We start from the raw sequence: 14443 nt of genomic DNA, 5'->3' as shown, positions 1-14443 counted from the left end.
GCAGTAAAAGCAAATCCCTCCCTTTGCCAGCACAAAGAGAAAGTGCCCGTCAGATTCCCTGGTGTGTGATGGTTTAGCCCAATAGGAGCGGCACTGGTAGATCATGCTGCATCAGCCTGGACAGAAACCTGGGCAACCTCCAAATGAAAATGTGATCTTCAGTGGATCTGCTGTGATAGGAAATATGGAATTGGAATACTTGTTAGAGAATCACCTCGTCAACTGTGAAAATATAAACAATCTAATTTCCCAGGAACATACGTCACAGCACAGTGAGAAAATGGGGAATAAGCAATTCCTGACCTCCCCACCCTGAGGAGTGTCACTGTTCCTGTCCCCTCTCCCACTTTGGGGAGCATCGTAGTTACAGTCCCCTTTCCCTCCCCAGGTGATGTCACCGCTACTGTCTTCTCTCTCGCTCTGGGGAGTGTTGCTGATTCTGTCCCCATTCTTTGAGGGGTCTCACTTTTAATGCTCTCTCTCCCTCTCTGGGAGTATCCTTTCTGTCTGGTGATGTTATTGCTTCTCTCTCCCCTCTCAGGATCGGGATGGGCGTGAATACCCACCCAGTTTGTTCGTTTCTTTCACTCTTTTGTGAAATGGACAATCCCTGCTTCATTATACAGACCAGTGTGTTGAAGCCTGGCACAGCCCACCCTTCATCACAGTTAGATCACGGGGTCAAAGGTTGGTCAGTCCTGCCTGGGCCTGAAACAAAAACGCAAACTAACTGGAGACAACCCAGATTAAGTCCCAATGAGAGTGTTATTGACCTTCACACTCAAAGCCCACCAAGGAGGTGGTCACCAGTCTCAATGTTGCCAAGGAGGACGTTCTCCCAGAGATTAATGATTCATTCTTGATTTTAAACAAGGGAGGTATGTTGTGAGGGGCAAAGGGGCAATGCAACCTTGAAGGCACATTCAAGGTTCAGAGAGTTACTTCACAACTGGTTCCCAGACTCTGTGACAGGGGAAGGGGATGGGAACAGAGTGGCTCATGACTTTATGAGCTGCAAGAGCACTTCAGAAGTGATCTGGATCAGGTAAGGGATATCACTGCTCTTCACCCTCTGATCCAAAATCCCAAATCGAAAGACAACCTTGCATTTGTGTAGCACTTTCACAACTTCCGGGTGTCACAAAATTGGTTTTCAGCAGCTTCAGTCTTTTTGAAATATCGCCACGGTTGTAACATGGGAAAGGTACGGGGGCTGGGGGTTGGACTGGGGAAGCAACTGACACTCAGCAAGTGGAGACCTTCTCTACCCTTCCAAATTATCCCAGGACAAGATTCCCACTCGTCTGAGAGGGCAGGGGGCCTGCAGGATTAATGTCATCCAAAAATCAGTCTGTGTGACAGTGCCGCATTCCCCTCACTGTGTACGCCACACTGTCAGAGTTCAACACCATTCTCAAATCTCTGACACGGGACTTGAACCTACAACATTCTGGTTGGAAGCAGAGAGCCCAGGCTGGTCATGCTATATATCCCAACAGAAAGGCCTGTGTGTTATCAAAGTTAAAAATCACACAACACCAGGTTATAATCCAACAGGTTTATTTGAAAGTACAAGCTTTCGGAGCACTGCTCCTTTGTCAGGGAACTAGTGGAGCAGGATCCTAGGACACAGAATTTATACTAAAAGATCAATGTGTCATAGATTTTTAACTTTCATCAAACACAGGCGAATACTGACACCTCCACATCATGTGTTTGATCAGTTAGACTGCAGGGTGTGCTCATTGACAGGGTGGCTAGAAGCTGGGCAATTGAATGCAGTTCTATCTCCAGAGCGAGAAGTTGTCCCCTCCTCCCCAGCCCCCTGAAATTGGGAAAGAGTGCCCGAGTGTCCAATCGTACTGTCCGGAGGCTTGGAGGGAATCCTCTGCTCGGTCCCTCACACTGTGTCCATCTTGCCCACTCAGGTTGCAGACAAGGCTGATGTCCTCAATAAGGAGCTCCTCCAAACCAAACAGAGGCTGGTGGAGACTGAAGATGGGAAAAGGAGACAGGAGGAGGAGGAGGAGTCAGCACAGGGCAGGGAGAGGTGGGGGATGTGGGGGTGAGGAGAACCTGACATGGGGGGTAGCTCTAACTCTGTTTTTCTCTCCACAGATACTGCTGGACTAACTGAGACCCTGAAGGGATGTGACAGATGAATACCAAGGGGGTGTTTCCTCTTGTGGGGGAATCCAGAAGTTGGGATACAGTTTTAAGTGATTCAGTTTACTTTGGATCAGCTAAAGGACTTGATTTGTACAATACACACAGAAAAAATGATCTGCCTGTACCTTGTTTCTTTAATTTTCGAACAGGTTCGATATTAAATGTAGTTAACATTTGGGAAAATTGTATGCTTAACTTGTAGCAGTGTGTTGTCCCAGTGAACAGGTTCCTTTTGTTGGTGTTATTTAACTGTAATGCCCAGCTGCCCCCAGTTGTTCACCCTGGAGGAGACATCTCTGGGGGACATCTTATATTTACTGGGGAGGTGATATTATCACTTGGCTATTAATCCAGAAACTCAGAATAATTTTCTGGTTTTGAATCCCACTATGGCAGATGGTGGAATTCGAGTTCAATAAAATAATATCTGGAATTAAGAGTTAAATAATTATCAGAAAAACCCATCTGGTTCACTAATGTCCTTAAGGGAAGGAAATCTGCCCTCCTTACCTGGTCTGGCCTATGTGTGACTCCAGAGCCACAGCAATGTGGTTGACTCTCAGCTGCCCCCTGAAATGGCCTAGCAAGCCACTCAGTTGTATCAATTGCTAGAAAGTTACAACAAAGGAATGAAACTGGATGGACCACCTGGCATCAACCCTTCACAGTCATTGGGTCAAAATCCTGGAATTCCCTCACTCACGGTACTGTGGGTCAACCCACAGCAAATGGACTGCAGCGATTCACCACCACCTTCTCAAGAGCAAATAGAGATGGGCTATCAATGCTGGCCAGCCAGCATTCCCCAAGTCCCACAAATGAATTTAAAGAAATTGTAACAATTGCATTTTCAACAGTGAACTAACTTACATTTGTTGGTCTGCCTGTGTCCTGTGATCACACCACACCACAGACCCTACAGCTAGATGTAAAGGAAGATCCCAATTCTTTCCCATTCACTTCAAACCATTCGATTGATGTCAACATTCTGTACAGAATTGGGGTCAATAGTAAGTGCTTGTATAAATCTCAGTTATGGAATCACTGACCACAGCATCCTCTTAATCCAGGTTTAACTGGAATATGGGAATGGGGCCTAGGATATGATCACAACACATCACCTCCCTTCCCCTCTTCAAAACAAATCTGAAATCATCACCTCTGTCAAGGTTTCACACGGAAATCGAACTCAAGGGGGGATGGCATGCTGCAAAGCTGCGGCACACATCCACAGACATTAACGAGGGAACTGTTATAGAGTCATAGAGATGTGCAGCATGGAAACAGACCTTTCGGTCCAACCCGTCCATGCTGACCAGATATCCCAACCTAATCTAGTCCCACCTGCCAGCACCCGGCCCATATCCCTCCAAACCCTTCCTATTCATATACCCATCCAAATGCCTCTTAAATGTTACATTTTTACCAGCCTCCACCACTTCCTCTGGCAGCTCATTCCATACACGTACCACTGTCTGCGCGAAAAAGTTGCCCATTAGCTCTCTTTTATATATTTCACCTCTCACCCTAAACCTATGCCCTGTAACTCTGGACGCCCCGACCACAGGGAAAAGACTTTACCTACTTACCCTATCCATGCCCCTCATAATTTTGTAAACCTCTATAAGGTCACCCCTCAGCCTCCGACGCTCCAGGAAAAACAGCCCCAGCCTGTTCAGCCTCTCCCTATAGCTCAAATCTTCCAACCCTGGCAACATCCTTGTAAATCTTTTCGGAACCCTTTCAGGTTTCACAACGCCTTTCCGATAGGAAGGAGATCAGAATTGCATGCAATATTCCAACAGTGGCCCAACCAATATCCTGTACAGCCGCAACATGACCTCCCAACTCCTGTACTCAATACTCTGACCAATAAAGGAAAGCATACCAAACACCTTCTTCACTATCCTATCTACCTGCGACCCACTTTCAAGGAGCTATGAACCTGCACTCCAAGGTCTCTTTGTTCAGCAACACTCCCTAGGACCTTACCATTAAGTGTATAAATCCTGCTAAGATTTCCTTTCCCAAAATGCAGCACCTCTCATTTATCTGAATTAAACTCCAGCTGCCACTTCTCAGCCGATTGGCCTATCTGGTCCTGATCCTGTTGTAATCTGAGGTAACCCTCTTCGCTGTCCACTACACCTTCAATTTTGGTGTCATCTGCGGCACTCAGAGACATGCATCTGCAGACAGCATTACTAACAGTCACACCTCACTGACAGTCACACCTCCAGACAACATTGGGTATTAGTCACTTCCAACAGGGTCATTCATGTATGATATAAGATCCTGACTGATCCTCTCTGAACGAAGGCCTTACTCAGTTCAGTTTTGAGTTCCCATTGTGAGTAACAGGCTCAGCTGGGAGAAATGAACATTACGACTGCAGCTACTAACATCTGAGATTGGCCGAAGCTGATTTCAGTGTTGGACAGCAGAGAGGGCAGAGTGCGATCCCACCAGCTGGGCCTGGACCAACGGAGTGAAGAGTGATGCCTCAGATTGCAATGATTGTGGTCACAGCAGCTTTTAGTTTCTGTTCTGTTTAGAATCTTGTAAACTCAACAAATTCCAGACCAAAGGGATCATTTGAAAATGATTGATGATTGGCTCTCAGCCCAACCTTCAGCCGATGTGTCATTGATTGACCGGCCAGGCAGCCAATCAAAACAATCATTTGCTGAAATCCTGCCAAATAACTGAGTGGCTGATGGTCATTTCCAAAGTACTCACAAGACACCAACTGAATCTTCTTCACCTTTATTCCCTTTTTCAGATTGACATTGATAAAAAACAGACTGCAATTAACAGCCCAGACAGAGGTAGCTGCACAAATTCACAGCCACAATGGAGCTTGAGGAAAACACTTGTGGAGATTTTCTCAGTAACATGAGAATACTGTCCCTTTACACAGTGACAAAACCTTAAATTGGAACTGGTGGCTGAGCAGGAAGGAGATCTGGTTTACTGAAGCAGAGACTTCGGAGGTTCACATTGTTTTGTGCAGCTGACAGTCTTCAGCATCTTCGAGAGATTTTACTTGGTATCACAAGTCAACACTGTCCCAATCAAACACTCCCAGGACAAGGACAGCATGGGGTTAGATACAGAGTAAAGCTGCCTCTACACTATCCCCAAGAAATACTCCCATGTCAGGGATATGCATCATGAGATTAGATCCAGAGTAAATCTCCCTGTATACTGTCCCAGTTACCTGCACAAACCCCTGAACCTCAGAAATGTCTCTGAGCCAGTCCTGAGAAGGAAGAGAGTTGAAATTCAGTGCTGACAATGATCTTTGTCCTGCCAGCTCAGCCCTGTTCTATTTAAAGTTGTGTCTCCTCTGTGGACTGTCTCAAACACTCTACACACATTCTGATCTCCTGATGCTCTTGCTGAGGGGAGAGGGGAGGGTCACATGTGTGAGGGCACAGGAGAAGCGAGCGTTGGACTCCCATGCAGACCCAGAGAGGGTCAGCAGGCTGCTGACACTGTAGGTGCTGTCCGAAGCTCGCAGGTAGCTGCTGGTCTGAACCCCGTCCGAAATGACTGCACCGTCCTTCTTCCACTGCACCTCCAGCTCATCGGGATAGAAGTGATTGGCAAGGCACACCAGGGTGGCAGTGCCCTTGGCATTGACCTGCTCTGGGGAGGGGGGCAGCAGGGTCAGCTTGGGCTGAGAGTTCTCACGGCCTGAAAGACAAGAGAAACAATTTTAATCCCTGCCATTCAAAGGGATTTCAATTTTATGAACTTTAACTAACAAACAATTTGCTTGAAGTTTTGCACTCAATACCTAACAACCCCAACAAAAGAACAGACATTTTTGAAATTGCTTTTTGAGATGTGAGTGTCACTGGCAGGGTCAGCATTTATTGCCCATCCCTAATTGCTCCTGAGATGGTGATGGTGAAAGAGAAGGGACAGTTTTGGACTATTGTTTAGGGAATGAATGTGTGCAGCTGGAAGGGCTATCAATGGGGGATCATTTCATTGACAGTGATCAGAACTCAGTGAGATTGAGAGTAGGGATGGAGAAATGCAGAGACTGTGAACATCATTTTGTGATCCTCTCTGGCTCCAGATGAGATGTATGAAGGGGGGATAAGGTGATCACAAAGCAGATGGGTATTTTCCATTTTTGGTTGACAGTGAAAGCAAGGAGTTTGTTTAATCTGGAAATGTATAAAATCCCAGTTAGAGCACAGTGAGAGAACTGTGTACGGTTCTGGTCAACACATTACAGGAAGGATGTGATCCCAATAGAGACGGGGACAGAGGAGGGTTTTGTCACAAAGCAGGAGTTTGAGGAATGATTGGTTTGAAGGGAGATTTGATTAAGGTGCTTAAAATGATGAGGGACTTATATAGAATGGGTAGGAAGGACTGATTTCCATCAGCACAGAGGGCAATAATCAGGCGAGATTAAAATGAACTGGGGGCAGGGTTTGAGGAGCAATTGCTTTCACCCAGAGGCTGGTGGGATCTGGGACTCACTGTCTGAAAGGGTGGGAGAGGCAGAAACCCTCATCACATTGAAAAAACACTTGGATATTCACTTGAAACATTGAAACCTCCAGAGCTATGGAGCAAGAGTTGGAAAGTGGGATGGAGCTCAATACCTCTTTTAAAAACCCACAGATCAGAAGAACTTTATACACAAACCTTGGAGCAGACTTAGATCCAAACATTTCAGGAAGGAGTTACGTTCAGTGTCTGTGTAGAAGATTCTAGATTACATTTCAAACCTTGCTGCAACAACTGGGCTGAGGTCAAGGGTGAGGCTGCAAAGACACTCAGTGTCCCAGGGTTACCCAGGGTCACTGCTCCTAATGACCCCGTGACCCCTGTAAGGTGAGAGTGCACGGACAATGTGTGGGTCAAGAAGGATGTGATCCCAATAGAAAAGAAACGGGGGATTTTTGAAGATTTTATCAGGAATAGTGAGTTTTAGCTTTGAGCAATGATTGGATTGGCTGGAACTGTTTTCGTTCGAACAGAACAGGCTGAGGGGAGATTTGATTGAGGTGTGTAAAATGAGGGAGGGCCTGGAGAGTGGATATGAAGGACTGATTTCCATCAGCAGAGACAGCAAGAAGTAACATAGAGTCAGAAATCATACAATCTGTACGGGTAGAGTTGAGCAAGCACAAGAGAAAAAGACCCTGATGGGAGTAATGTCCAGGCACATGAGCAGTAATCAGGATGTGGGGAAGAAAATAAACCAGAGATGGAAAAGGCCTGTAAGAAAGGCCTCATTGCAATATGAATGGGGGACTTCAATATGCAGGTGGACGGGAAAACCAGTTTGGTAGTCAATCGCCAGAAATGCAATTCATGTAACATCTACAAGATGATTGTTTTTTGGAACAACTTCTGGTAGAGCCCTCAGGGGAGTAGGCAATTCTGGATTTGGTCTTGTGTAATGAGGCAGACTTGATTGAGGATCTTAATGTGAAGGTCCCCCTCAGAGGCAGTGACCGTATTGTGACAGAATTCACCCTGCAGTATGAGAGGGAGAAGCTGGAATCAGATGTAATTGTATTGCATTTGAATAGAGATAAATACAAAGACATGAAGGGGGAGCTGGTCAGAGTTGATTGGAAGGGGAGTCTAGCAGGGAAGCAATGGCAGGAGATTTTGGGGGATCATTTGGAAGGGACAGCAGAAATTCAGCCCAAGGACAAACATACATACCAAGGGGATTATGAGACAACTATGGCTGATAAGAGAAATCAGGGACAGCCTAAATGACAGTGGGGGAGAGGTGAGTGTAGTGGACGTTACTAAGGAAAATGTGCTGGGGAAGTAGAAAAGTCTGAATGATCTCAGAGATGAAGGGCATGTCATATGAGGACTGTTTGTGCACTCTAGGGCTGTACTCTGTGGTGTTTAGAAGAGTGAAGGGCTATCTGATTGAAACTTTCAGAATACTGTGAGGCCTGGATAGTGTGGATGTGGAGAAAATGTTTCCACTCGTTGCAGAGACAAGTATGCGAGGGTCAGAGAATGACTCTTTTGAACTGAGGTGATGAGGAATCTCTACAGCCAAAAGGTGCAAAATCTATGCATCTCATTGCCACAGAGGGCTGTGGAGGTCACGTTGTTGAGTGAATTCAAAACAGAGAGAGATAGGTTCTTGATTGGTAATGGGTTTGAAGGCTGTGGAGGGAGGCAGGAGAATGAGCTTGAAAAATATCACAGCCATAATGGAATAGCAGAATAGATTCGATGGGCTGAATGGCTTGATTCTGTTCTAATTAAGGGCCAATTGTCTTTCAGTTTTCCAAATCCTGGGATACTGAAAGCACGGGACTGTGAGCCCTGCTGTAGCTATTTGTCATCAGAACTTTGCCAAGAGGTAACCAGGGAGTGGAGCCAGTGTGTTCCATATGGGAACTTCAGGATGCTTCCGGGGATCCTAGAAGACCATGAGAGTAGGACGGTCAGTGACAGCAGTTGGAGCTCCGGGTTTTGAAGCTTGAGCAGCAGCTGGTGTCAGTGCGGAGTGTCCGTGAGGTTGAGAGCTCCGTGGAGAGCACGTTTCTAGATGTGGTCACTCTGCAGCTTCAGAGTATGCAAGGAGAAAGGGAATGGGGGAGCAGCAGACAGTCCAAAAGGACCAGGCAGCTAGTACAGGAATCCCCTGAGTGCATCCCACTGTCCAACCAGGATTCAGTTCAGAATCCTGGTGAGAATGATGGTTCATCTGGGGAGTGCAGCCAGAGCCAAGTCCCTGGCACCATGGGGAGGGCTCAGCTGTACAGGGGGGCACAAGGAAGACTGGAAGAGCGATAGTGAAAGGAGATTTGAGAGTGAGTGCAATCGATAAGTGTTTCTGCAGCTGCAGATGGGAATCCAGGATGGTGTGTTGTCTCCCTGGTGCCAGGGTCAAGGATGTCACTGAACAGCTGCAGAGCACCCTGAGGGGAGATGGGGAACAGGCAGCAGTCGTGGTCCACATCGGTCCCAGTGACAGAGGGAGAAAAGGGATGTAGTCCTGCAGTCAGAATTTAGGGAGGTCGGGAGGGAGTTCAGAGCAGGAGCTGAAAAGTAGGCATGTGCACATTACTCCCAGTGCCCCAAATAAGTGAGAATAGAAACAGGAAGATAAGACGGATGAATAAGAGGTTGAAAAGAGGGTCGAGCAGGGAGGGCTTTAGATTCTTAGGGCATTGGGCCTGGCTGTGGGTGAGATGTTACCTGTACAGACTGAATGGGATGCTCCTGAACAGAGCTGGGACTGAGTTCCTTGTGGGGTGATTTGTTGCAGCTTTGGAAAGAGTTTAAACTGACTTGGTAGGGCTGTGGTAGCCAGGGGGGAATATCAGAGAGAAACACCAAGGTTCACAGAATCCTCAGTGCAGTCCAAAGATCACCATCAAGTGAAAAGGATGTAGAAGAACAAATCTGCAAGGAATTTACAGGGTCTGTCAAATCACTACGTAGAGTTGTTATAAATAGGGTGGCTGGGGGGGTGGGGAGGGGAAGAGCTTTAATTATCCTCATAGACTGGATAGTATCATTGTGAAGGGGGGCAGAGAGGGGCCAGTGTTGTGAGAGGGTGCTCAGGTGAACTTTCTCCAGCCGTGTGTTTCCAGTCCAATGAGAAAGGAGGCTCTGTTATACCTGGATCTTGGGAATGAGGAGGCCCAAGTAGATCAAGTGTCAGTGAGAGGACATTAAGGGAAGAGTAATCATTGTATCATAAGGTTGAGGGTGACCATGGAAAAGGAAAAAAGGACAATCCAGATTCGAAATGATTCACTTGGGAAAACACAGACTTCCGTTGGGTAAGAACACATCAGTGTGAATGAACTGGGGTTAAAGGTTGCAGCAAAGTCCTGAAGTGAATAATAGAGATCGTAGTTCAGGGACAGTCGAGGTATATTTGAGGAATGGCACTCAATTCCTGGCTGTTTTGAGACAGAAGTGGTCGAAATATTGTAAATAAGAAAAGGGCAAAAGTGTAACTAGGGAGTGAATAGGTCCCCTTAAAGATGGCTAATTCACTTAACCTGCACATTCCTGTCCACTTTGGGCAATTTAGCATGACCAATCCATCTAACTTAGACATCTTTGGACTGTGGGAGGAAACTGGAGTACCCAAAGGGATAGTCAATGTGGCTTTGTGGATTGGAAATCATGTCTCACTAACTTGATTGAGTTTTTTTGAAGAGGAAACAAAGAAGATTGATGAAGGCAGAGCAATTGACATTGTCCACCTGGATTTTAACAAAGCATTTGACAAGGTTAGCCATGGTAGAATGAGTAGGAAGGTTAGGTCACATGAGTTCCAGGTTGAGCTAGTCATTTGGATAAAAAATTGACTTGAGGTAGGAGACAAAGAGTGGTGGTAGAGGGCTGCGTTTTGGACTGGAAGTCTGTGACCAGTGATGTGCCATAAATATCGGTGCTGGGTCCACTATTTTCATGATTTAAATAAATGATCTTGATGTGAATATAGTAGGTAAATTTAGTAAGTTTGCAGATTACATCAAAATTGGTGGTGAAGTGGATAATGAAGAAGATTATCTCACAGTACAGCAGGACCTTGATCAGTTCGGCCAATGGCTGAGGAGTGACAGATGGTGTTCAATTTAGATAAGTGCAAGATGTTGCATTTTGGAAAGGCAGGATTTACACAGTTAATGGTAGGGCCTGTGGATTAATGGTAGGACCCTGGGGATTAATGGTAGGGCCCTGGGGATTAATAGTAAGGCCCTGGGGAGTGTTGTCGAACAGAGTCCTAGCAGTTCGGATACACAGGAAGGATGTTATTAAACAGGAAAGGGTGCAGAAAATATTTACAAGGATTTTACCAGGAGTGGAAGGTTTGAGCAAGAGGGAGAGACTGAATGGTCTGGGGCTCAGAGGTGACCTTACAGAGATTTAAAAAACCACGAGGGGCACAGAAAGGGTAAACAGCTAAGGTCTTTTCCCTAAGACGGGCGAGTCCAAATCTGGAGGCATAGGTTTAAGAGGAGAGCGGAAGATTCAAAAGGGTACCGAGGAGTAACATTTTCATGCAGAGGGTGCTGCATATATAGAACAAGCTGCCAGAGGAAGTGAATGTGGCGCATAAAATTACAGCATTTAAAAGACATTTGGATGTACACATGAATAGGAAGCATTTTGAGGGATATGGGCCAAATACTGGCAAAGGGGACTCGATCAGTTTAGGATATCTGGTCGGCACAGACGAATTGGACCGAAGGGTCTATTTCAGTGCTATACAACTCAATGACTATGAGAGGCTGGACCCTGAAGTACAGGAAGCTGAGGAGTGACCAGATAGAGGTTTGTGAAATCCTGATGGGGTGAGATAATGTAAATAATTCAGGAGGATGTCAATGTTTTGTAGCGAGGGTAGAAAACATTTCCAAAGATTGTTCCAGGAATGAGAAACCTCCGTTATGAAGATAGACTGGAGAAGAGATGGCTGAGAGGGGATTTGTTCGAGGAATTCAAAATCAGGACGGGTTTGATCAGAGCAAACGGGGAAAAAATGTTCCCATTCATGAAAGGATTGAGAGCAAGAGGCCACAGATTGGAAGTGATTGGTAAAAGAAGCAAAAGTCAAATAAGGAAAAACATTTTCAGCCAGTGAGTGGTTAAGGTGTGGAATGCACTGCCTGAGAGTGTGGTGGAGGCAGCTTCAATTGAAACATTCTGAAGGGAATGAGAATGTTATTTGAAAAGGATCAATGTGCAGGGTGACAGGGAGAAGGCAGGAGAATGACACTCAGTGAATTGCGCATTCAGAGAGCCAGTGCAGACAAGATGGGCAGAATGGCCTCCTTATATGCTGTAACAATTCTGTGATTGTGTAATTAAGCAGAGTTAAAGCTGGGGGAGGTGGGAGCTCGGTGTCTCACTGTGCTGCTGCTGCTGCTGCTGAGGTCAGTGAGATCAGAGACTAGGACAGGGAGCCAGAGCTCACATCAAACTCTGCCTGTGTCCGTCACACTGAGACTGGCAGGAGGCTACTCACTGATTTCACTCCATGCTGCAGGAATGGGACCACAGGCTGCAAATGGACAGAGCTCCTCCACACGGTGAGTAAAACTGACTGACTTATATCTTGTTTTTTTAAAGGGAGCAACAGAACTAAAGAAATACAGCTGGACACCCTGTTAGACACAGTGCTCCTCAATCAACTATTTCATTCACTGCAGCTCCCCACTAACACCTTCAACAATTCAACATTTGTGTTTTAGAAATTATGTTTGACAGGGTTAATAACAGAGGATTGAGCTTTACTTACTCAGTCTGAGCTTGGTTCCTTTACCGAACGTGTACCACAGTGAGAGCTCCCAGTGCAGAGGCTGCACAAAAACCTCTGCTCTCTGCTTCTGTCTGTTTCTCTCACCCTCTCCCTCTCTCTGTCTGTCTCAACCATTCTCACCTTCTCCTTGTCTCTTTGTTGTCTCTCACTGTCTCTCTGTTTCGCTCATGTCTTTCTTTCTCTCCTTTTCTCTCATTCTTTCTCTCTCTTCTCTCTATCTCTCTCACACTAAGTTGTTTCCAGCTGAGCTTGTGCAGTTTGTGAAATTTATTTTTCGATGTTAAATCTTGCAGCTGCTCTTCCCATGTAGCCATGGAGTGGAAGAGGGAAACTTGAGGCCGTCAGTGAACGGTGGACACCACAGGGACTGGAGTGTGTAGTGGACCGTGACAATCCCAGCATGGGATAATTTGTTCAGTTTCATTTATATATAAGCTATGAATTTGTCAGTACAGGAGGTGGGACTGTGTGTCTATTATTATATATTTTATGTAACTGTGGTATGTGTAAATGCAGGAGATGATCCTCTGTCTACTCAGGTTTTTGTATGGCTCTGTATCACTGTGTAGAGGGTAGGCTTCATCTTGCATACAATAATAGTCACCAACATCCAATTCCTGTACATTACTGATTGTCAGGGTGAATTCTATATCGTATCCACTGCCGGTGAATCGCTCAGAGACTCCTGTGAATCGAGTTGTTGCACCATAGATTAGGAGACTGGGCTTCTGACCTTCTCGCTGCTGGTACCAGGAAAGATCATCATCAATATTTTGACTGGCCGTACAGGTGATGGTTGCAGTCTGTCCCAGTCTCACTGACAGCACCGGGGGAGACTGGCTCATGATGATGTCCCCACTGATACCTGAGGGGTCAGAGAGAAACACAGTGAAGTCAGAACTGTCACAGAAAGAGCCTGTCAAATGAGAGATTGTTGGAGACACTGAGCATTCCTCTGGTTTCAGCATTTTTCCTTCAATCACAAGTCAGTAGAATTGGAGTGAAATGGAGAGCAGCTAAAGATTCAAGGTGGAAGGAGAGAGATTTGTACCTGCAACACAGAATGCCAGGGGCCAGATCAGCTGGATGTGTGAAATCATGGTGTGTGCTCCTGTCCCTGGTTCCTGATAAACTCTCCCTTCACTTGGCTCTGCTTTATAAAGCTGCAGCCTGTGAGAGTCTGACTGGGTGTTCCTCAGTATGTAAATGGCATCAGGCAGAGAGAGCCACGTCAGTCCCTCACACTTCCTCTTCTCTCTCTCTCTCTCTCTGTCTCAGACAGTCATTGAAGTGAACAAACTGAATAAGACCATTTGACTCATTGCTTCTGTGCTGGTCAACAATGAACTGATGACACTAATCTCATTCTCCAGCTCTTGATCCATAGCCCTGGAGGCTACAGCAAGACAAGTGAATACCTAAATATTCCTTCAATGTTCCGAGAGTTTGTGAGTCAACCAGCCTTTCAGGCGGTGAGTTCCAGACTCCCACCACCCTCTGGATGAAAACATTTCTTCTCAATTTTCCTCTCAGCCTCATTCCTCAACTGGGCTTGGATTCACTGAGGTTTGCAAGGATTGAAATGTATATGATTCCAACAGGGCTGGACTGACTCGATGTAGAGAGGAGGTTTCCCCTGGTTGGGGAGTCTGGAACCAGGGGACACAGTCTCGTGGGAAATGGGATAGACCATTTAGGACTGAGATGAGGAAACATTTCTTCACTCAGAGGATGGTCAATCTGTGGAATTCTCTCACACAGAAGGCTGTGGAGGACAGGACATTGAATATATTCAAGAAAAAAAGACGTTTTATCAGGATCAAGGGGAATGGGGAGAAAGCAGGAATATGGCTTTGAGAGAGAGAATCAGCCATGATCATACTGAATGACAGAGCAGACTCAAAAGGGCTGAATGGCCTACACTTGTTCTAGGTTTCTATATGTCCATGTCTATTAACTTCAATCTGTGCCTTTGGTTAC

General features: G+C 46.0%; 1 gene segment (V, D, J or C); it reads right to left on the bottom strand.

The window, feature by feature from the left end:
• Positions 1-5539: 5539 nt before the first annotated feature.
• LOC122544477 lies at positions 5540-13606 on the bottom strand. The segment is given in 4 exon segments: positions 5540-5868; positions 12443-12482; positions 13033-13328; positions 13515-13606. Coding segments are annotated over 4 exon segments (714 nt in total).
• Positions 13607-14443: the final 837 nt, after the last annotated feature.

Source organism: Chiloscyllium plagiosum, chromosome 49, assembly GCF_004010195.1.
Source record: "Chiloscyllium plagiosum isolate BGI_BamShark_2017 chromosome 49, ASM401019v2, whole genome shotgun sequence".
In the NCBI taxonomy this organism is placed as follows: Eukaryota; Metazoa; Chordata; class Chondrichthyes; order Orectolobiformes; family Hemiscylliidae; genus Chiloscyllium; species Chiloscyllium plagiosum.
The sequence above is the reverse complement of the archived record's forward strand: the minus strand, read 5'-3'. Positions and strand labels throughout refer to the sequence as shown.